Source organism: Eulemur rufifrons, chromosome 2 (assembly GCF_041146395.1).
Source record: "Eulemur rufifrons isolate Redbay chromosome 2, OSU_ERuf_1, whole genome shotgun sequence".
Taxonomy (NCBI): domain Eukaryota; kingdom Metazoa; phylum Chordata; class Mammalia; order Primates; family Lemuridae; genus Eulemur; species Eulemur rufifrons.
The window spans coordinates 114273526-114298148 of record NC_090984.1 but is presented as its reverse complement, the minus strand read 5'-3'; the positions used below and the strand labels follow the sequence as shown (position 1 = coordinate 114298148).

The window sequence follows — 24623 nt, the reverse complement described above, 5'->3', positions numbered from 1 at the left end:
TCTTTTATGCCTGGCTTCTTTGGCTTAGCACAATGTTCTCAAGATTAATCCATGTTGTAGCATGCATCAATACGTCATTTCTTTTTATTGCTGAATTATGTTCTATTGTATAGATATACTGTATTGTATTAAATGTTTATCCATTCACCAATTAATAGACATTTGGGTTGTTTTCACCTTTTGGCTATGATGAATAATGCTGCAATGAACATTCACAGACAGGTTTTTGTGTGAACATGTTTTCATTTTTCTTGGGTATATTTTATGTTTATGCATATATACTTTATATTGAATTAACCTTGTTATATTCTTTTTTGTCTGCTTCTGCTTTGTGTCCAGTTTTTGGAAGTAGTGTTTTTTTCTTTTTAATAATTTGAGTAAACTCCATATCATATATATCTTAACCCTTTTTCATACTTGCTCTGAATATTTTTCTAGCCAGTAATTTTCCATTTTTAAGTTACTCTTAAATTTTGAGTCTCTGTGTAGTTGAATCTGATTATACTTTTTATTATATTTTATTTCATTGTTTTTAAAGCTTGCCTGTCAGAATAATCTCTCTAGGATTTGAAAAGTCTTATAGTATTTTCCATATTTAAAAAAAGACACTTTAAATTCCCAAGTCTACTTGGGATTTATTTTGGCATATGATATTAGATATGACTCTAAATTAATTTTCCCCAAATTTCAGTGCCACTTTAAGACGATCTTATCTTTCCTTTTCATATTTTCTCTCATATATTTTTCATCATTCAATAAAATTTTAGGTATTACAATAATTTCTTGCTTTCCTGTTTTGTTTTGTTAATCTTATATTGTACCAATATGACACTGTTTAATAAGTACTTCTTGATATATGATGGGTTTTAACATCTGAAGAATTAGTAACCACATTTATTTTTCAGAATTATCCTTTGTTATTTTTCCCTTCATACTTTCAGATGAACTGTAGAATAACTTTGTTAACTTCAAGAAAAATCTTGTTGGGCTCTGGCACAGTGGTGTGGTAGCTGGCACCTGTAGTCCCAGCTACTTGGGAGGCTGAGGCGGGAGGATGGCTTGAGCCCAAGAGTTCGAGGCTGGAGTAAGCTGTGATCATGCCACTGCACTCCAGCCTGGACAACAGAGCAAGACCTCATCTCTAAAAAAAAAAAAAGAAAGAAAGAAAGAAAGAAAAGTCCGGTTGGGATGTGGTTGAATTTTTATTAATTTCATACATTAATTTGGAGAATTATATTTAATCGTCTCTCATTTATGACCCTCTCCCTATTTTCTCAAGACTTTTTGTTTTACAGATTTCAGTAGGTTTGTTTTATTCTCAGATCTTTTCCATTTTTATTGCTTTGTGAATAGGATCATAGTTTTCATTATATTTTTACATGTAAGAATGCTTACAATGTTTTAATTCATGTACAGAAACAGATATTGAGTGCCTTCTGTGTTCTGGGTACTGTGCCTGACATCAGGGGCACTAAAATGACTCAGCCACAGAGCTCGCCTTTCAGAATCTCTCCATCTCATGAGGACACAGGTCCGTAACCAGCTTGCGGAGTGCTTTGGTGGGGAACACTCAGAGAACTCGGTGAGCCCAGAGAAAGGCCTTGGGCTAGTGTGGAAATTCAGGGACAGCTCCTGGAGAGATGACACCCGAGCCACATCTTGAAGGCTATCAAGGACAGCAAGGAGCGCTGTCATTGGCCATGACACTGAACTCTTCTCTAGAAGTAGAGTTGATTCTTTTCATTTTTCTAAGAATACAAATCTATGGCAGAGGAATGATTTTTGTTGTTGTTTCTTCTTTTATAATATTTTTCCATCTTGTATCTCTCTCATGCCATACTGCCAGAATTTCTAAAAACAATGCTAAGAAATAAAGGTGATGGTAAATATACTTATTTTGTTCCTATTTGAAGGTATCTCTTTAATATATCTCCATTAAGGATTGGGTGCTCATTAAATTCTCGTTTGCAATTCAGACCAACCATGTGAGGTAGGTGTTATTACCCCATTATACAGATGAGGACAGTGACTATCTGTGAGATCCGAGGAGTTCTCCTAAGTCCACATGTGGTGAGGAGTGTTGGAACCAGACCTTGAACCTGGATCTTTTGACCTAGAATCTCCTTTCCTTGTGCTACCATGCTTCCTCGGTAGTTGGGTGTATGCTTTTGCCAAAGCAGGCTGCACTTGTTAAGGGCACTTGTTGGCAGTCTTCTCACAGGGAAGTGTTTATCCATGGAACAAGTGGTGGCTTCAACACTGCCAAACAATGCTCCTGCCCAGGCCCTTGTGTCGGAGGCTCTTTGTGAGGAAGGGATTAAATTTAAGATGCTTAGACTTCAGGCTAAACCCTGAGCTATGCTATTCCCTCTGCCGTTTGGTGTCTTTCCCATTCCTCACATTTATAACCAAAGCCTCAGTCTGGCCACCCTGTGTTGGACTTTGCTGACTGGACTTTGTTCCGCAGCAGACACAGGCAAAGGGGAAGGAGCAGGGCTGTGGAGTCAGGTAGACCTGGTTTCACACCAGCTCTACTACTTGCTGGCTGTGTGATTTAGGCAACTCACTCAGTGGAGCAGTCTCAGTTTCCCCTTCAGTAAAGAGAGGGTAATAGTGTGTATCTCAGTGGGTTTTGTGGGGGAATAAATGAGGTAGCCATGTACCCACATAGTGCCTAACGCATGGTAGGGTACTTTCCTATTGCCTTTATTCTGCATTTATTAATATGATTAGCCTCGAAAATTTATTCATTCATTCATTCATTCATTTACTATATGTGTTGAAAGCTTAACCTGCAGCAGACACTGCAGTAGACACTGGTAAATCAAATAGATGTGGCCTCTGACTTTGTGGAATTTATAGCACAGTGGAGGAAGACAGCCAGTAATGCAGTAAAAAAAAATACATTGCTAAGCACAGTGAAGGAATAGAAAAGGTGCTATGGGAGGGTGCGACAGGGGAGACCTACTGGGTGTGGCTGGCTGGGGAAGGCCCTTCTGAGGACATAACAAGCCATTATCTGAGAGAGGAGAAAGAGGAGAAAGAGTGTAAGAATAACATGATCCAGATTGTGTTATTAAAAAAATTGTTGAGGCTGCATGTAGAGAATGGTAGGGAAGTAGGGAGGCAAGAGAGGATGAAGAGACTCCATGTAGGAGGCTATTGCAGAAATCTAACAGGAAGTGATGGGCTGAGATAGGCAGTGGTGGTGGAAATGGATAGACGTGTTTGAGAAATAATTACGGGGGACATGGTAGTAGATGAGATGTGAGAGGAGAGGGGTGCACAGGCTTATTCCCCAGTGTCTGGCTTGGGCAGCTGAGTGGACGACAGTGCTATTCATTACGATGGGTGGTAATGGAGAGTTCAGTCTGGCGGAACCTGGACTCCTAAGAGTGTAACCAGGCTCCTAGGCTTCCTGGGGGTACAGTTTTGGTGGCTTTCTTCCCAGGAAGGCATTCCAAGACTTAGGAGAGAGATGGCTTGTGAGAGGCCCCTGAGGACCAGCCCCATCCCTGTGGTCCAGGTGTACAGACCCGCCTAAGACTGAGGCTGGACCAGGGGGACCAAGAATCCCCTCCCCTTCCAGCCAGGTAACAAGCGGTGGCAGAATACTGCTGGGCAAGAGGCCCGAGCACGGAGAGAGACCTCCTCTGTCGCACACACACAGAGGGGCTGCCGAACACTGAGGGTGGAGCAGAAACACTGAGAAGAACATTCTGGTATCCCAGGCCCCACAGGAGTTAGTAGCCCACTGCTGGAGGAATCTGAAATCTGTGATGCACTGAAGGTGACTGTAGAAACAACAAAACCCAGCCCCAACTCAGCTACTGCCTGGATTGATTCAACCTCCCACACGGAAGAAGAGGGTGCCCGTTTTCAGGTGTAAATACTATTTACCTGTCTTTTCTACACACAGTGTTCGACATTAAATTAAAAAATTGTGAGACACACCCACACCCACACACACACTAAACAGGAATAAACCGTAGTAAAGAGATAAAGCAACAAAACCAAACCAGAAATGACCCATGTGTTAGAACTATCAGCGAGGGACTTTAAAATAACTGTGATTAATTATGATAAAGAATATTGTGGGAAAGGTATACAACATGCATGAACAGATGGAAATTTCAGCAGAGAGATGGAAACTATAAAAAAGCCAATTGAAATGCTAGAAATAACATATATTTTTAACTTTAGAGAGACCTTTTATGAACTATGTGAAAAAAATTTTTTTCCTGAAATTGAGTGATTACTTTGGTTACACTTTAGTTTCTTCTGTTAAATTTAACTAAATTAAATGTGATGGTTTAAATTTAAAACCAGCATATATAACATGATCTCATTTCTTTGTACAATGATTTTGTATCTTCCTCTGCTTGATACATGTGTACACAAAGATATCTGGGTTGTTCAATAAATGTTAATTTTAACTATGGTTATTTCTGTGTGGTGGAATTGTTGAGGTGATTCTTTAATTTTCTTTTTTGTGCTATATTGAATTGTTTTTGCTTAAAATGATCATGGCATTTCAAAATTAAAAACTGTGCCCCAAAACAAATGAAGGGTAATTTTTAAAAGTTTCAGTGTTGTATTTCCAAGGGGAGAGGTTGGATGTATGAGTCCAGAATTCGTAGAGAAAGTCTGGACTAGAGCCGTAAATTTGGCAGCTTACTGAGGATATTTGAGGTTCACAGGAATGGATGAGATCAGCTCAAGAGAGACTTAAGAGAGGAGAGAAAAGTACCCAGCAAGCTGCTCGGTGTGTGTCCAGCCCCTGGGGGACGCGTGGAGGAGGCCCTCACAGCAGTGGAAGTGAGAGGGGAGGAGACCTGGAGAACCTGGTGCTGGGTCAGGGAGGATCTGGTGATTTCCATAAGATGCTGGGCTGTGGTTCCCTATTTGGGGTTTGGCTAACAGCTGGGTCTTTTGGGGAGCTTCTGACTTTCAGCAAATGTGGACAGCATGTTTGGAGAACATTTGTGTGTTTTTTTTTTTAAGAGGTGGGGTCTCGTTCTGTTGCCCAGGCTAGAGTGCGGTGGCACAATCGTAGCTCACTGCAGCTTTGAACTCCTGGGCTCCAGTGATCCTCCTGCCTCGGCCTCCCAAGTAGCTGGGAATACAGGTGCATGCCACCACACCCAGCTAATTTTTATTATTTTTTTAGAGACAAGATCTCGCTGTATTGCCACTTTTATGGTTTTTAAATGAGCCACGAGCAGGTTTCTCTTTGAGAAGTGCTTTATTTGACTTGTGAGTTTAAAGAGAGTAGCAGATACATGTTTATACTTCATTATAACCAATTCAACTTGGAAGTCTTTCTCCTGATTAGTTGGCAGTCTGTCTTGCAGGGCTAAATATTTAAACCTTTAAGATCCCATTATCCATTGATGAGAGGCCAAGTTTAGGGAGAGAGAGAGATTACATTGTTTTTCTCAGCTCTCCCCTTGAGAATAAATGACTACTGCTTAGCTCAGACTCACCAGGCTACAAAGCTGCTGAGCCCCTCAGCCTGTAGCCTGGCGAGTTGCCTTCTCTGGTGAATTCCAGGGCCAGTGCTCATCACGGCACTTCTCAGCTTATCTTGGAGCTCATCATGCTGGTGACCTTGGCCACTGGCAGATGATGACGATTCCCACCCTTTGCTGACAGCTGCTTCTGTGTCACCCAGCCTCCCTGTCAGTATCCTGGCATGCAGCAGGGCTGCTCCCCCTCTGGTGCTTCTCATCGTGCCCCCTTCCTCAGCTCTCGGTACCAGGAGGGCCACGTGTACCCCTGGGTTGCCTGGTTGCTTCCTGTCTAGTAGAAGTCAGTCTCTGCTTTTCCAACGCTTGCACTTCTGCGCCTGTGCCTCCCCACTGATTACCGGCATGAGGAAGGTGGATCGTCAAGTTGTGCTGTGCATTTAGAGATAGGGTTTAAGGAAGTAGGCTTGGATGTGCATCTGATTAGTTTTCCGATTTTCTCCCCTTCTAGGTAATACTTACTAATATTCAAAACAGAAGCCCTAAACCTGGCCCTGCTCCCCACGATCAAGAACTAGGTTTTTTCCTAGAAACAGGACTTCAGAGAGCCCATGTCCTCTATTTCAAAAATGGGTAAGCCATCTTCATTTTTTAATCCACTTCCTAAAGAAGGAAAATAGCCTTAAAATGCTGTCTCCAGTTTAGTTATTATAATAAAGCAATTTGAAATATGAACTACAGTTGGAGTCTTTTTTTAAAAAAGAGTGAACATTGGCTCTTTTTGTCTTTTCTCCACGTGGCTCTCTTGCTTTCCTGTGAGACATGAAGGCGGGAGAAGGGAGGGAGGGAGCGTGAGTCACAGGTGTGGAGCGCCACGCCTGGGCGGGGTGGGTCTGAGGATGCCCTGCTTCACAGCACCCCTCCTCCACGGGAGTGGCCCCGTGTGGGCCTCCCTACTTCGCTGGAGGAAAAGATAACGAATTGGAAAACCTGGCACACAGGAGCATCTCCCTTTCAGTGGCTGATCAGTTCAGAGAATTGAAATTGCCAGATCTCAGCCAGTTTTTATGAAAGTGAGTGTGGCCGTGATGCCACCCAAGAACATTTCCAACTCGAGTTGCCTTTGAGAAGGGCTTAAAAATGTTCAAGAACATGAATGGAAGGGATAGCTTTCTAGTGCATTTGATGTTTGTTTTCATTTTTGTGTTGCTCCTGTGAGAAACGTGCTGATTTATTTCACAATGTCCCTTGTTTTGACATTGTGCTGCAGGACAGATGTGCATGAAGACCAACAGTAGGTATCTGGCTCCTCTGTAGCTCCCCCTAGGCTTCGCGTGGGAGGCCCCTAGAGGCCTGCTCCCCTTCCTGTAGCAGTAGTCCAATAGTGCCTTGAACGACAAAGGGGACACAAGTCCCAGCCTTTGGAAAATAAACAATGGAGTTGCTCCCTCTTCATTTTTAAGAGCTTCAAACCTTGGGGCTTAGCTCATGAAAGTAGGATTTCATCTGCTTGGTGGCCGAGAGCCACATGCATTCATTTCCCGTTAGTTGAGCATAAATGCTCACTTTCTAAGTCCTATTAAACTGTTCGTGAGAGAAAGCCTGCTTTGCTCCAAAGGCCACTGGCTCAGCTCAGCATGGCCCACAAAAGGCCACAAAACAAACACCCCAAGGTTTGGAGTAGCTTGGTGGCTTTGGCACGAAGATGCTCTTGAATTTGATCTCATCTGCCACTGATTGAGATCAACTGAGCAATGGTGCCCATCCCCTAAGCTGAGATTAAGTTCTGTTTTCTTTGCTGTTATAAATAGAGGGAGAACAGAGGGAACATGGAACATTTTTCTAGTGATCTGTTTCTTTTCCCTTTTCATGATAAATGGTGGTCATCACAGAGGAACCCTCAACCTTTGCTCTTCCTCTCATTTACCTGTGGGCATATGTGTTAGTGTGGACATCCAGACACACGACTTAATCCCCCTGGGGCTCCAGGGGGTGCCACACCAGTACCTTCAATTGAAAATACTTTGTGTGAGGTTGATAAGGGTGGGCTGGATAATTTATTTTCATCTTTGATGCCTAATCCTTGGGGAGGAGAAAGGAAGACTCTTGGGCTCTGATCTCATCCCCTGAAATGTTGGCTGCCCACTGGAATCCAACTAAAAAATAATAATGAGAGGGTTGCACCGGATGATGGATTACATGCCACGGATTGCTTACTGACTCATTTCTCATTTTATTTTACTTTAACCCAAGTTCAAGGAAATGCCTATTGATGTAGTCTCAAGGGAATGCTTAACTTTGAAGGCTTTTCTTTTCTTGCCCACTGGCTCTTCTCTCTAGGCTCTGAAGACCAGAGATGGGATTGGGCCAGGTGTCTTCAAAGCTCCCTGCTAGCTGCAGTGTTCCAAAGGCTGGGGTAGCGCAACAGTAGTGACAGATTACTTTTAGGTAGGTAGAGGCGAGGGCTGGTTTGAGACCACAAAATACAGACAAAAGGAGAGGAACCAGTGGGAGGTTTTGGATATGCCAAGTACAGTCAGGGCTGCCTGACTCACCCCAGTGGGTTACTCAGGGCCCGAGAGCCACACTGAGGGTCACTTGTCAGTGACACCTGCAGCCAGTGTCTCTGTGGAGCAAGTGGGGACAGAACAGAGGCAGCTGCTGTTCCTAAGCACCAGTGGCTTCCACGGTTCCATCTTCTGATGTATTTGCTCCTGTTATCTCACTCCTGTTTTTTTTTTTTTTGTTTTTTGTTTTTTTGTCTGTACTTTTCTTATATATATCTGGAAGGATGTCATGGACAGAGTTGACTGCTTTTCAGTGGTAGGAAAATACAGTGTAGGTTAGTTTGGCAATAAGAGATGGAAATTAATAAAACACATTTTTTTCCTTTAGAAATATACCTAAATATATACTCAGCTTTTTGGTTGTCATCCCTGAGGACTTACTGAGTTATAGTAATGAACCTCATTCTTTTTGTCTGTTTTTGTTTTTTGAGACAGGGTCTCACTCTGTTACCCGGGCTAGAGTACAGTAGCATCATCGTAGCTCACTGCAACCTTGAACTCCTGGGCTCAAGCGATCTTCCTGCCTCAGCTTCCTGAGTAGTTGTGTCTACAGGTGTGCACCACCAAGCCCAGCTAATTTTTCTATTATTTGTAGAGACAGGGTCTTGCTATGTTGCCCAGGCTGGTTTTGAACTCCAGGCCTCAAGTGATCCTCCCACCTCTGCCTCCCAGAGTGCTGGGATTACAGGTGTGAACCATTGCACCTGGCCTGAATCTTATTCTTTGATAACTCTCCCATCTTTTCTAGGAATGACTGTAAAACTGGTGAACTTGGGCATCTCTATCAGAAAACCCGAGGGCAGGACCAGTTCCTGGGCCCCTTCTAATGCCTTAGAACCCAGCGACGCTTTCATGTGTACTAAGTGCTCGTATTTCATCGTCACCGACCCTCGTGGCATTGTCTCACAGCGTCATCTCTTTCGCTGCCGCTGCTGCCCTGCAGTCAGTGGTGTAAGTGGCGTCGCCCCTATTTTACAGAAGAGCCTCGGCTCGGAGGCCATGTGACTTGCAGGTCACACAGTGCCTTGGGTGCCAAGTTTGTGACCTCAGTCTTCTTACCACTGTGCCACTGCAGGGGAATTGCTGTCACTCTGTATAGAGGGGCTTGATGGGACCCTCGGCTGGTGGCCTTGTCCATCACTCTGCCTCTGGGGCGGAGCACTTGACCCCCAGAATGAGACATGGCCAGTGATGGTTCCCAGACTCTGCTGGTTTGCTGATTGCTCCTCAGGCTTTTTCTCGTGTCTCAGCTGAGTGTGTCACAAAACATCTCCTTCTTCTCTCCCTCCTCCCCAGCCTCCCCATCCCAGGCCCTCCTTCTTCCCTCACCTTTTCCCCTCGCTCTTTCCTCCCCCTTCCTTCTTTTCCTTCCCTCCCTCTTTTTTCCCCTCTTTCTCCTCCTCCCCCTTCCCTCTGAGGAGGGAGAGAATATCTAGTTGCCATTCAGGCCTATACCATCCTCCTCCTCCCAGTCCCAGGGGTCCCTGTGCACAGTCCTGCTTGGAATGTCCCCCTATCTGCTTCACATCAATTTCTCTTCTCCCTCTGGGTGGCAGCAGCAAGCCTGTTAAGGATGAAAAAAACATCTTGTTGCGGCTCCGCGGAGGGCTGGGACTGCGGCCTGGGAGAAGCCAAGGGTTTGAGAATCGCCTCAGCAGGGCACACGCTTGTGTGAGGGGCAGGAGGGGCACTGGAGCCAGTGCTGGATTTGGAACCCGCCTTTTTTTCCTCTGGGTCTCAGGTTGTCTGTAAAATAGGGTGACTATCACCTACCTCATAGAGCAGTGGCGGGGAGCGGATAGAAAATGCACGTGGAAGCACTTGGTGAAGTGTCAGGCAAACGGCAGGTGGTGAATTGCAATGTCCAATAACAACGATGCCCGGCTGATTTGCCCACCCAGAGGGGAGCAGATTAAGGTCAGACTCTGGCTGGAGCGGAAGTCTGTGCAGAAGCTGGTGTTCTTCCCCGGATTGCGGAGCCTCCCACTGCGGGGCCGGGAGGCAGGGCATTTATTTACAACGGCTGCTGGTTTAACCAAACAGCTGTTCCAGACACATGACGATCGGCTTGGGTGACATTCTAATCGCTGATGGCCCTGTCTAATCACTGATGGCTCTGCAGAGAAAGTCGGTGGGACCGACAGACAGGCCTGACCACAGCCGCGTTGGGGCATTCATCTGGCAGCACCGCCAGCAGCAGAGAATCGGCCTCAGCCACCCGAGAAGAGGAGAGTTACTCCCCACTTGAGTCACTGCAGCCAGAATTGGCCAGAGAAGCTTGATTTGGGGATGCCAGTTATTTACTGCCCATTGTTTCAGGAATATTTACCTATCTTTTGTAAACAAAGGGTAGCAAAGGACATTGCAGGTAACCTTGCTTCTTGTCAGCTATGCCAGGTGTCCTGGGTGAGCAAAACGGGTTGTAGTGTGTGTTTCCCTTTGCTTTGAATGGATTTTAATTCAGGTAGGGGTAGGAATAAATTGAAGCAAGAAGGCAAATGACCGTCAACACCTGGGAGATGTGCCAGTTGAGTCGTACCGTTTCCTAGGCTGCACCCCCGAGTTCTGCCTGCGAGGCCTGGACTCGGGGAAGGCAAGGTGTCTGGCAGGGATGGGTCAGCCCTCGGCTCCCTGAGGTACTTGCAGCCAAGCTAAAGTGGCGTGGAGGGGGCTTTGGAGTTCTGTTTTTATAATCAAACAAATAGACCACTAATCACCACTACACATTGACTTAAAAATTTTAATCTTCCTAAATAATCCTGTTGAACTTTGAGACTATTCAGCCCTATTCAATGTAGCCTAGACCTAGATGGCACAAAAAGGGGTCCGCGAGGCCCCGCTGTGTCCCCTGGGCTGCCGGGGAGGGTGCTTCCTGGGTTTATGCCAGAGATAGCAGCAGCAGCAGATAGGCAGCCACAGCCCTTGTGATCGTGGGGAGGGTGCCAGCCAGGAAGCCAGGGTGCTAGGTGGATTCACTGGTTGCCCCAGGCACAGGAGCAGCGTGGCCTTTGTACTCTAGCATTCAGGCCATCTTCCCTCTTGCAGTGATAAGAAGTATTTGCTTTTTAGACTGCACACCATTTTTGACATTGTGAGGCCAATGCAGTGAATATGAGAGAATTCAGACATGTTTCCTATAAGCATTTAATAAGTGCCAGTTTTTTGTATATGATACTCTTGAAGACATACAGAGATGAAAAAAGAAATACCCTCTGGGAGATGGTAGGAGGAGAGAAAACAGAGCCGGGGTTTTGTGGCTCGTGCCTATAGGCCCAGCTACTCCGGAGGCTGAGGTGGGAGGATCGCTTGAGGCCAAGAGTTTGAGACCAGCCTTGGCGATATAGTGAGACCTTGTTTGTTAAAAAAAAGAAAGAAAGAAAAAATGGTAAGACATGAAGATTAGTAACTTTAAAGGTTATAATATGGTTCTATAAAAGAATAAACAGTGAAAGAACACCCAATCACTTTAAGTGAGCTGAAGCTCTCGGGCCTGTTCATTCATTCATTCATTCATTCAGTAAGGTCATTTGCTCATTCAGTTATTTAGGATTACTTACGTACTTATTAGATTTTGCAGGGCCTGTGTTAGGCAGTGTTGAGGAGAGACAATTTGCTGCCCTTCCAGAATTTGTGGAGAATTGAGTCTCGTGGAGCACTAAGAATGAAAACAAGCTATTTCAGGAGACGGGCAAGTCCAGGTTACCACAAAAGCAAACAGGAGGGCTGCTCTGCTGGGAGGGCCGTGTGATTTGGAAAGTGGAGTAAAGATTTGGAAAAGTGGGCTTGAAATGGTGTAGATACAGACAGACCAGGAAGAGCCAGGCCATTCCAGGTGGTTGGTAGAGGCGTGGAGTTGGAACCGTACTTAGCATTGTGTGTATTCTGCAGGGTATGAGGAGACCAGTCTGGCTGGAATGAGGGTCTCTACAGAAATCTGGGGATGTTTATATAAAGTCATCCTCACAGGACCTAGCATGCACTGGATTTGGTCATCTATGGCAAGTATTGATTGAGTTCTGCTACGTGCCAGGTTCTGTGCTCAGTGTGAGTATACAAGAGGCACAGTCTGGGCTCTCAGGGAGGAGACAGTCTAGCGAGGGAGACAGATGATAAGTAACCAATGTACATAATTACAAGTTGTAATAAGTGCTGGGAAATGAATGGGTGCAGTGAAAGCTGGTAACAGAGGGCATCTGCTTAAATGGGGGGGCCAGGCCAGGCCAGATGAGACCACGAGTGAAGGCTGAGAAGGAGCTAACCAGGCCAAGAGCAGGGGAAAGAGTACTGCAAGCAGAGGCCCAGAATGCAAAGGAAAAAGCTTTGTGTGTTCAAGAATCCAAAAGGAGTCCAGTGTAGCTGAAGCATAGCTGGAAGAGGGAAGAGTCACAGACTGTCTTGGTCTGGCTTACTCTGAAGAAGGCAGGTCTACTACGGTCGCTTACAACAGGAGAGTGCGGACTGTCCAGAGAAAAATCCCCAAGTCACCAGGACAAAGGGAAGGTGATACTAGGTGTCAAGACATTAGATGCCCACCTCAGAGATGACAGTGTGAGTAGAGACCAAGAGAAGTAGATGGATTTGTGATGTCCATTATAACTACTATGTTAGGGCTGCTGGTGAATTGGGTTTGGGGGCCAGGGGGCTAAGGAAATGCAGGAATCAGAGGTGACTCCCCAGTTTCAGTCTGAAGCAGTTGGTTAGATGGGGCAGGGACAAGGAGAGGATCCCATTTGGAAATCAAGAATTTGCCTTGGAATATGTTATGTTGGAGATGTCTGTGAGATGTCTAAGTGGAAGTGTCACCTGGGAAGATGTCTGTGCACAGAGCAGGGTTTGAATGTGAGTTAGAAGTTGGGAGTTTCAGCATATTATAGTCAAAGCCCCGGGACTGGATGAGGTCAGTGAGGGACAGAGTGTCAAAAGAACAGAGAAGACAGCTCAGGACCCAGCTTGGACACCTGCAGAGGTTGGAAGTTGAGGAGGAGCCTGTACAGGAGCTGCCAGGGGCAAGAGGGAAACCGTGAGGGTGTGTCCTTGTGAAGGCCAAAGGGGAGCCTGTGCTAGGAGGAGGAAGCAGTCACCTGTGCTGTGCGTTGCTGAGATGTTAATAAAGAAGGCCAAGGCATGAACTCTGGGTTAGACAACATGGGAGACATTTGTGACCTTGAACAGGCTTTTGGCAGGGAGGTAAGAGAGGAGCTAGACAGGGGAGGGTGAGGAGCAGTTGCTACAGGAGGAAGTGGCTGCACTGTATGTAGGCCACTTTCCAGAAATGTTACTTCCATTTTCTTTTCCTAGGTAGAGTTCCTGCTGGAAGGATGGATGGTAGAAAGATGGTGGAAGATTAAATACCAGGCTAAGGAATAGGGAATTCATGCTCCAGGGGCTGAGCAGCCACTGGACCGTGAGGGTAGGGTTTTGGGAAGGACCAAGGACAGGGTAGTTCACTTGGCAGGAGTCTGATGCCCACCAGAGTCATGTCTCCCATTTCAGTTGGACCTGGTTCATTTGACTTGGTTTTTGGCCACAGGCTACATTCTAACCTCAGCAGGAGCCATTCTAGGAAGGTGGGGGTGACGGAGGAGTCTCGTGAGGGGGGCTACTTCAACAGCTTCAGAAGGGAGGTTGATGGAGCAGCGTGAGGTATCGGGCACCTCTCTGCAGCCTGGCCAGCCAGGGCCACTGTGGGGTGCCACGCGCTGCTCAGGTGCTCACGGGTCCGGGAGCCTTGGCTAATCTGGCTCCCCGTGCTCTGCCCTTCCCATGAGCCATTTCACCGTGAAGGGACATTTTCGTAATGGTTGAACTGCTGGTGCAGGATCCAGTCTGAAAACCCGGGAGCGCCACAGCTGTTAGAGAACCTGCGTTTCGATGGCTGCCCTCTGTAGATGAGGTCGAGAAATCCCGTTCAGAAATATTCAAGAAATTATTTATCGAGACCCTTCCTGGGTTACTTCCTAGTGCCAAAAAGTGTTCTAAGTGAGCGGGTCAGACCCAGTCACTGCCTGTATGGAGTTTACATATCGCTGAGGAAACAGCCAGCAAACAAGGCAATGTGATTTCCTGAGGGTCGCACAGCTGGCTGGGGCCGAGCTGGACGCTGCCCTCCTGCTCCCCGTCCATTCTGTCGCCACTCGGGCCATATTGCCCATGCCCAGTGAGTCCCCCCTGCTCGAACGTGGAGTACCAAGCAGCGTAGCTCAAAGGAATGCGTTACACTTAGAAGTTAAATTAAGGACTTTTAAAAGCCAGGCTAGATGTCATTTATGTAATAAAAAGCATCAGCCAAATTGTCTCTGCTTTGTTGAAATGTGGGCTAGGTCTGGCTCAGACCTTAATGCCATCAAAACTTTAGTGAGGAGACAAAGGCATCTTTAACAGTTTTAATTATGAAACTCCAAGACTTCTCTTTTCAGTGCTTGAATTATAGGGACAGGTACTTGCTTTCAGTGTACTTCAGATGTGCCAGCACTTAATGAGCGTTGAGTCCTGTGTGGTCCGAAAGCTTTACCAGCGTTCAGCAAGGTGGGTGCATCCATGCTGGTCTGTCCTTGGCTTCAGCGGAAGAATGGGGTAGGTCATTTTGGGCTTCCAAAATAGAGGAGGAGTTTAGGGAACTAACTGGCAGCTTAATTGCATCTCACAAAGACACCTCCCATGGTTTTGCCCAGCTCTATGCTGCCTCTTGAAAGACAGGCTACAGTTCCTTTAACCACCATTAAGAAACTGGAATTCCCTGAAAGATGAACTGGTACATAATTTGTCTAGGGGAGTGGTTTTCAGTTTTACTGGGGGCAGAAGGGAAGGGGAAATTCTTTGCTTGTTTATTCATTGACTTATTTATTCATCGCCAAGTGTTTATGTGCTAGGAACTAGGGTCAAGACAGCAAATAATCACTGTGGGATTTCCAGTCCAGCAGGAAAATAAGTAACAGGTAAATTACAAGTGGGCTAAGCCTTTTAGGAAAGGGAAAGAAGACAGTGCTGTTTTTTTTTTTTTTTTTTTCCTTACCTTAGCTTTTTACCTCGTAGCTTTTCTTTTAAAAAGATGGTTATATAATTTGGTGTCTAAGAGTCAGAGTTAACCTAATTTTTTGAGCATTTCCCAATACCTCTTGATATAACTGGAGATTCATCCCCTGGGGACTGCTGATACAAGACCTCACCAGATGACAGTGCTTTCAGACCAGCTCTTGGGTCGTGCTCTGGATGGTAACATGAAGGGACATGCGTGGCGGGAACACACGGTGTGGTGTGAGGAATGCTGCCCACCACTGTTCGGTTTCAGATGATGTGTTAAGACGTTCACTTGCTCTCCCAGTGTCTCAGCTCCCCTCTGTGCCAGGCACTCCTCAGGTGCTGGGGACAAAAGGATGAGCATCCAACCCTGCTCATGACTTTCAGAGAGATATCAGGTCATCGGATGTGTAACTATATCCTAAGGTAGTTATAGCTCTGAGGAGGAAAGGTACCCATTTCTGAGAGTCCATTTTAAATGAAATTGACCTAAATTTGGCAGTTACAGGAGGTTTTCCAGAGGAGGAGACTGAGCAGAACCCTGAGCTGAACTGGAAAACAGGAGCTGCCTGGCAAAGGTGAGCCGGGGCGACCATTGTCATTTACACCCCAGAGGATCCTCGGCACACCTTGTCCAGCAAACCTGTCCTTTACTCCCTGCTTCATTTTTCTCCTTGGCATTTAACTGGCATCGATATACTCTGAACAGTGTCTACCAGGGATCTTCTTAGGTGCAGCGAGACACCCCGACTCACAAGAATTTCATGGGCCACACTTGACCCCCATCTACTTAGAAAGATGTGGAATGGAACCATACACTGTCACAGGGCAGGGTCAGGGGCTTCTCTCCACATCACCTGTGCTCTCAACAATCCATGCAGCCACCCAGGAGCTGTTCTCTTTGTCCCTCCCCACTTCGCGGGACAGCCAGGTCCCAGGGGAGAGACCCACACGGGGCAGATGTGCCATCTGTCCTGGCCTAACGTCTCATGCCCCATGTTTTCAGGGCCTCCCAGGGGATATGCTCAGTTGTGAGAGTCATCACACTCAGGCAAACTCAAAGCTACAATATCCCCCTCAGGTATTTATAGTTCCTCCCAGGCCAGATGCAAGTTATCAGTCCGGGGTCATTTTTATCATAAGCAGTGTTGCTTGGTAACATAATTGACATTTTGTCTTTATGAGGGTTTCCAGGGAAACAAAACTAGAATGTTAACCTAGGGTCAAATTGTCAACAGAAGAGAAAGGAATTTGTTAACCCTTTGCCCTCATTATATTTTTTTCTTATTTAATTTGTTTATACTTATCTCCCATCACGAGAACCTAAGTTCCACTTGGGTAGGAATTTTCCTGTTTTGTTTGGGGGTGGATCTGTACCTCGAATGTGTATCTTCAAGGTGTATACTTTTGCATAGTTTACAATAATGGTGGCCTTATTATCAGCAGGCCCTGATAGAGTCTTTTATTTCTGGGAAGTTCCTAGCTTGGTACAATTTCGGTGTTTGTAGGGCTCCTTTCTTAAGCCTGGAGTACACATCTGGATGGGATTCCAGAGTTTCCACAGCAGGAAAGAGAGCTGTCATCTTCCCTGGTTAGTTGTTGGGAACATTTGCTCCCACAGTCTCCCAGATCTGAATTTTTTAAAGACTTCAAGTATGTAGCTGTTCAAGTTGAAACCTCATGGGGTAAAGTTGGACACAGGAGCACGCAAGAGTGTTTGAGTGTGGCCTTTGTGGGCAACCCCTCAAGGGCAGACCGTTGAAATGACACATGTATGTTGGGAAAGAGGAATTCACATCCTGTCTGATCAAGAAGGAAGCCAAATCTCACCCCCTCTGAGCCTGTCAGACTGTGGGGAGCTGTCTTGGTAATCACAGAGCGGGTCCAGATGGATCTGCCCGGGAAGCAGGGTGGCTGGGAAGGCGAGGCTGGGGAAGCACACAGCGGCATCCCTGTTCTGCCCTTGCCCAGAGCAGAGCTCACGAACCTGCTTTTCCCCTTCCCTGGTTTAGGTGTCAAATGCATTAATATTTTACACAAAGGTGGGCTGGGGGACGGAGGCCCCAGCTCTTTTCAAGGGATATTTCCTACTTGTTTTTTTAAAATCATTCTTTTTCTCTCCATTCTTTTTTTGCAGAGATATTTTTAGTCAACTCTTAGAGAAAATTGCAGAGAGGGATTGAGCTAAAGCCCAGAAAATGACTGAGACATCATGGGAGAATTTATGACTTTTCTTCTGCTAGAGCATTCTATTGAAAATGAGCGGGGCTATAAATTTTATCACAGTTACCTACCTTTATATTTGTATGTCAGTGTCTGCTATAGATCTGCCCACCAATAAGGAAATCTATAATATGATTGTGTGTTCTCTTAGCAAACTCCTCCATTAAATTACAGGATTTAAAAAATCAATGAATTATTTTTTTAATTGACATTTGGTTTTTCCACCTTCGTCTCTATTTTAGGTTTGAATTTTTGCTTGTTTTCACAAGTGCCTTTTGGTGACAGTTCTCTAGGTTTGGCACAGACACGCAGTACCTTTCTTCTCCTGCTAGCTCTCTTCCTTCTGCCTCCCTTGGCATAATTTGCATCCCCTGTCTCTGTGCCGGTTGACTGAGGGTTGTGGTAGCTGGTTCTCCTTTGAATCTTCCTGGCAAATTAGCATCAAAAGCAGCAATCCCTGCATATTGGAAACAAGCAATTAAAATACCAAGAAGAATCTGAAACTGTTTTTCTTCTGAAGAATACCCAGAAAAAGTCATTAGTAAAATCTGAATTACAGACTTTTTCAAAAAATATAATTATATTGCTTTCAAGTGCATTTTGAGCCAGTAAGTTAAAAAAAAAAACACACACACACACACACACACTCAAAACTGTTGTCTACTCAATTCCGTGAATGTTTATCGAGAGCCTAGTGGGTAAGCTCTGGGGATATAAGATGAATAGAAAGTGTTCTTTGGGCTTATGGGAACAACCAGGATGACCTGACAAAGGGTCTTTGCTTGGTCAAACTTTAGTCAGTCTTCTGAATCTTCTGCTAGGCCCTTCTGTGCACTTCCTTGTAAAATCCAGTTTTGGCAAACAAACAAAACACTAAGTCAATTTAGCCAGAACCCCGCATCCTTGATATCTGATGGGGTTCCTTGTCCTCCACCATCCCCCAGGTGATATCTGATCACCTGGCCTGTCTTTAGCAAGAATCCTGTTAGATTAGCCAGAATCCTTGCTACCTGTTATGCTTCCTCTTGGTAATTTTCTGTCCAGTGACCCCCACCCTGCTCTTGGCCATAGATCTCCACTTGCCCAAGCTGTATTTGGAGCTGAGCCCAATCCCTCTCTCCAACTGCAAGACCCGTGGCAGTGGTCCCTATACCTGTCACCATGGTCCCGAATGAAGTCTTTACCATGCTTTAACACAGTGTCATTAGATAATTTTATCCTTAACACAGCAAGTAATTATAACACCCTGTGAAAAGCACTATAATGAAGGGGTGTGCTTGGGGGGAAGGGAGGGGAGGAAGGAAGAAGTAACTAACTACTTGGCTGAGTTCATCAGGTTTCTTAGAAGCATTGACATTTGAACTTGATCTTTAAAGGTAAGATTTACCATCTGATGGGGATCTTAGGGGAAATGAGGTGGGGCGGTGGTCATGAGTAAGTGCTGAATTTATAAGGCCAAATACACTTTTATGCTTGTGAGAGGCAGCATGATCCAGCATTGACACTGGCTCCAACTGCCTGGGTTCAAATGCCCGCTTTTCTGTTGACTGGCAGTGTGACCTTGGCAAGTTACTTAACCCTTTCTTAGTTAACAATTTCTTTACCCGTAACTGTGGATAATAATAGTACCTACTTCATAGGGCTGATTCAGAGAGTTAGTAATTGTAATGCACTTAAACAATGTCCAGCACACAGTAAGCACTGTCTAAGGGTTTGATAAATAAATAAAACCCTACAGAGTAGAGAGATCTCAACTCCCATAGAGGGACAGGCAAGAATTGTCAGCTAAGAAATCTGGGAAGATGGTAGCAACAGTGACAGCATAGTTTTTGGGTCTTCTCATATATCCACCTAAAAAAGACACAGTAACTAGGTAGCAAAACCAAAACCCCGTGAACAACATTTACAACAAAACTAGATGACAGGGTATCCTCATGAGCCCCAAAATACAAGCTGATGGGGACAAACTATCAGTTGCCTCATGGCTGGCATATTATTTCTATTTGTGTGAAAGCAGAAGGAGGCAATAGGGCGTCTGATGGACCCGAGAAAAGGACACCCTAAAATAGCCACCAAGTATTTACTGGCAAGCTTGTCTGGCCAGTTTGAGATTAGCCACTGAAAGTGAGAGGGGTTTTGCCCCACACCGTCTAAGGGGTTGGAGCAGGCCCTTGTGAAGACTTGACGCTCCCCCCTAGGCTCTTTTCCAGGTGTGAAAACCTGCTGAGAGTGGAATGAAAATCAATCAAGTGATGTAAGAGACAAAAGAATGAGAAGGTAGAGATGAAAGCAGGGGACTGGGAGATATCCAGGCATTAGCATAAAGCAAGCTGCTGTGTATTTTTTAGCAGCTTTATTCAGGTATAATTTATATATCAAAAACCCACCTGTTATAATTATATAGTTCATCTGTTTTTGATAAATTTACACAGCTGTGCAATCATCTTCAATTCAGGTTTACAGCATTTCCAGCACCTGAAAAAGTTCATCATACTTGTTTTCAATCAGCCTCCACTCCCGTCCCTGGCCCCAGGCAACCACTTATCTGCTCTATGTCTCTCTAGATTTGCCTTTTCTAGAAATTTTACATAAATATAATCATGGAATATGTAGTCCATTGTGTCTCGTTTCCTTCACTTAGCGTAATGTTTTTGAGGTTCACCCGCAATGTAGCACGCATCAGTAGGTCATTCCTTTCTATTGCTGAGAAGTTTTTACATTGGATAGATATACTACATTTTGTTTATCCATTTACCAGTTATGCACATTGGATTGTTTCCACTTTTTGGCTATCACGAGGAACGGTGCTATGAACATTCACGTACAAATACTTCTGTAGACATACACTTTCATTTCCCTTGGATAGATTCATAGGAGTGGAATTGATGGGTCATGTGGTTAAGTTTATGTTTAACTTTTTAAGAAACTGCCAATTGTTTTCCAAAGTGGCTATACCATTTTATATTCCCACCAGCAATATATGAGGGTCCCAGTTTCTTACCATTCCCTTTAACACTTGGTATTGTCAGTTTTTTTTAATTAGAGCCCATTTTAATAAGTTTGTAATAGTATCTCCTTGCGATTTTAATTTACATTTTTCTGATGATTAATAATGTTCAGAAGCTTCTCGTGCTCATTAGTATTCTTATATATTCTGTGGTGAAAATGTCTATTCAGCTTTTTTGCCCTATTTTCAGTTGAGCTGTCTTAATATTGAGTTGCAAGAGTTTGTTTTTGTTTTTGTTTTGAGACAGAGTCTCACTCTGCTGCCCAGGCAAGAGTACAGTGGCGTCATCATAGCTCTCCTGCCTCCAATTCCTGGGCTCAAGTGATCCTCTTGCTTCAGCCTCCTGAGTAGCTGGGACTATAGGCACACACCATTGCATCTGGCTAATTTTTTTATTTTTTGTGTAGACAGGGTCTTGCTATTGCCTAGACTGATCTCAAACTCCTGACCTCAAGCAATCCTCCCACCTCAACTTCTCAAAATACTAGGATTGCAGGCATGAACCAATACTGCTGGCATTTTTTTTTTTTTTTTTTAAGAGAAAGAATCTCGCTCTGTCACCCAGGCTGGAGTGCAGTGGTACGATCATAGCTCACTGCAGCCTCAAACTCCTGGGCTCAAGTAATTCTCCTGTCTTGACCTCCTGAGTAGCTAGGACTATAGGTGCATGCCAGCCAGCTAAGTGTTTTTTATTTTTATTTTCTTGGTAGAGACAGGATCTTGCTATATTTCCCAGGCTGCTCTTAAACTCCTGGCCTCAAGCAATCCTGTAGGAGTTCTTTCTGTATTCTGGATACAAGTGTTTTATCAGATATATGATACATGTTTTGTAAGTATTTTTTACCAGTCTGTGGTAAAAAAAAATATTATATTTTCATTTTTTTCATTTAAAGTGGAAAAGTTTTTCATTTTGATGAAGTTCAATTTATTAGTTTTTCCTTTTACAGATCATCCTTTTTAGTGTCATATCTAAGAAAATTTTGCCTTATCTAAGATTACAAAGATTTTCTCCTATGTTTTATTCCAGAAGTTTTATAGTTTTAGGTTTTACATATAGGTCTCTAATCTATTTCGAGTTAATATTTGCATATGGTGTGAGGTAAGGGTCTAAGTTATTGTTTTTGCATATAGATATCCAGTTGTCCAAACACCATTGGTTGAAAAGTCTGCTTTTTTTCCCATTGAATTGCCTTGACACTTGAGAACACTTTAGTAAAAAATAAATTAATTGAACATAAATGTAAAGGTTTATTTCTGGAGTCTTTATTTTTTTTCATTGATCTATTTTTTCAAAATCATTCTGACTATTTTTAGCCATTTCCATATAAATTTTGGAATGAGCATGTCAATTTCTACCTAAGAAAATCTGCCAGGATTTTGATAAGGATCATAATAAATCCTTAGATCAATTTGGGTAGAACTTCCATATTCACAGTAGCAAATCTTCTAATCCAGTGTCTCTCTATTTTATTTATTTAGATCTTCTTTTATTTTTCTCAAAAAATGTTTTTTTAGCTTTTGGTGTATAGCTTTTGCATTTTTTGTTAAATTTATTCCTAAGTATTTTATTCATTTTAAGCTATTATGAATGGAATTGTTTTCATAATTTCATTTTCAAATTATTCCTTATTATCATATAAAAAAACTTTTGGTTTTTACATATGGATGTTGTATCCTGGCACCTTGCTAATCTCATTAATTAGTTCCTGTAATATTTTATTAGATTACTTAGGATTTTTACATACAAGCTCATGTCTTCTGTGAATATAAACGGTTTTACTTCCTCCTTTCCAATCTTTGATGCCTTTTACTTCTATTTATTGCCTTATTGCACTGTCAAGAACCTTCAGTGCAATGTTGGATAGAAGCTGTGAGAGTAGACATCCTTATCTTATTCCTGGTCTTAGGGAGGAAGCATTCAGTCTTTCAGCATTAAGCATGATGTTAACTATAGGGTTTTGGTAGATGTCTCTTGTCTCTAGTGATATTTCTTGACTTAAAGTCTATCTTACCTGACATTAATGTAGCCACTCTGCCTCTCTTATGGTTACTGTTTGTGCAGTATAGTTTTTCATCCTTTTACTTTCAACCTATTTGTGTCTTTGAATTAAAGTGTATCTTTGTATCTCTTACAAGTAATGTATAGTTGGATTTGCTTTTTTATCTACTGTAAACATTTTTGCCTGTTTAATGGAGTATTTAATCATACATGTTTAATGCAACTATTTTTTTTTTTTTTTTTTCTGAGACAGAGTCTCACTCTGTTGCCCAGGCTAGAGTGCCATGGCGTCAGGCTAGCTCACAGCAACCTCAAACTCCTGAGCTCAAGCAATCCTCCTGCCTCAGCCTCCCGAAGTAGCTGGGACTACAGGCATGTGCCACCATGCCCGGCTAACTTTTCTATAAATATTTTTAGCTGTCCATATAATTTCTTTCTATTTTTTTTTAGTAGAGACGGGGTCTCGCTCTTGTTCAGGCTGGTCTCGAACTCCTGAGCTCAATCGATCCACCCGCCTCGGCCTCCCAGAGTGCTAGGATTACAGGCGTGAGCCACCACGCCCGGCCTAATGCAACTATTGATATGATTGAATCTATATCTGCTGTTTTGCTTCCTGTTCTTTGGTTCTTTATTCTTCTCCTACTACCTTGTTTTTTGTTAAGAAAAAAAAAATTTATGCCATTTTAATTCCTCTATTGATTTTTAAGTGCATTTAAAAAAAATTTTGGTGGTTTCTTGATGAATTACACTATTCATCTTAAACTATCACAATCTACTTCAAGTTAATACTTAGTTTCAGTAAAATATAGTAACTTTGCTCCAATATAGCTTCATTTCCTCCTGTCTTCTTTGTGTTATTAAAATCTTTATGTTATAAACACAACAATGCAGTATACTAATTTTTCATTTATATAATTTTATTTTCTATAGAAATTAAAAGAAGATAAAAAATATTTACACAGTCTTTTATATTTACCCACATACTTACATTTCCGTGGCCATTATTAATTTGCATCTATGGATTCATATTACCCTCTGGTGTCATTTCTTTATAGTCTGAAGGAGTCATGTGAATTTTTTGGTTTTCCAATATGTATAAAAGTTATGCTTACAGTATACTGTGGTCTATTAAGTATGCAATAGCATTATGTCTTTAAAAAACACTGTATATACCTTAATTAAAAATACTTTATTGCTAAAAAAAATGCTAACAATCACCTAAACCTTCAGCAAGTCATAACCTTTTTGCTGGCAGAGGGTCTTGCCTCGATGTTGATGGCTGCCAACTGATCAGGATGGTGACTGCTGAAGGCTAAAGTGGTTGTGGCAATTTCCTAAAATAACTATGGAGTTTGGCACATTGATTGACTCTTCCTTTCATGAAAGATTTCTCTGTAGCATGCAATGCTGTTTAATAGCGTTTTACCCATAGTAGAACTTCTTTCAAAATTGAAGTCAGCTGAGTTTATGTAATATTCTAAATGCTCTGTTGTCTTTTCTGCGATGTTGACAGCATCTTCACCAGGAGTAGATTCCATTTCAAGAAACCACTTTCTTTGCTCATTCATAAGAGTCACTCCTCATCTTTTCAAGTTTTATCATGAGATTACAGCAATTCAGTCACATCTTCAGGCCTACTTTTAATGATAATCCTCTTGCTGTTTTCACCACATCTGCATTTAGTTTCTCCACTGACGTCTTAAACCTTCAAAGTCATCTATGAGAACTGGAATCAGCTTCTTCCATACTCCTACTACTGTTGATATTTTGACCTCCCATGCCACATGAATGTCCTTAATGGCATCTAGAATAGTAAATCCTTTTCAGAAGGTTCTCAATTTACTTTGCCCAGATCCATCAGAGGAATCACTGTCTAGGGCAGCTGTAGCCTTAGAAAATGTATTTCTTAAATAACAAGGCTTGAAAATCGAAATTACTCCTTGATCCATGGGCTGCAGAATGGATGTTGTGTTAGCAGGAATGAAAACAGCATTCATCTTGCACATCTGCATCGGAGCTCTCGAGCGACCAGGTGCATTTTCAATGAGTAGTAATATTTTGAAAAGAATCTTTTTTTTTGAGCAGCAGGTCTCAACATTTAGGCTTAAAATAGTCAGTGAACCATGCTGTAAACAGATGTGCTGTCAGTCCAGCTTTATTGTTCCATTTATAGACCACAGGCAGAGTAGATTTAGCATAGTTCTTAAGGGCCCTAGGATTTGGGGAATGATAAATGAGCACCGGCTTCAATTCAAAGTCCCCTAACTAACCCCTAACAAGAGAGTCAGCCTGTCCTTTGAAGCTTTGAATCCAGGAATTGACTTCTCCTCTGTAACTATGAA

At 43.4% G+C, this 24623-nt stretch overlaps 1 protein-coding gene across 2 annotated transcripts in view; it reads left to right on the top strand.

The window, feature by feature from the left end:
• The window catches only part of TTC7B (tetratricopeptide repeat domain 7B), a 247340-nt gene that overhangs the window by 64226 nt on the left and 158491 nt on the right, over nt 1-24623 (top strand). For both annotated transcript variants that reach the window (XM_069465219.1, XM_069465218.1), the window contains exon 5: nt 5980-6101. In XM_069465219.1, coding sequence (XP_069321320.1) covers nt 5980-6101 — 122 coding nt within the window. The remainder of the gene's footprint in view (nt 1-5979; nt 6102-24623) is intronic.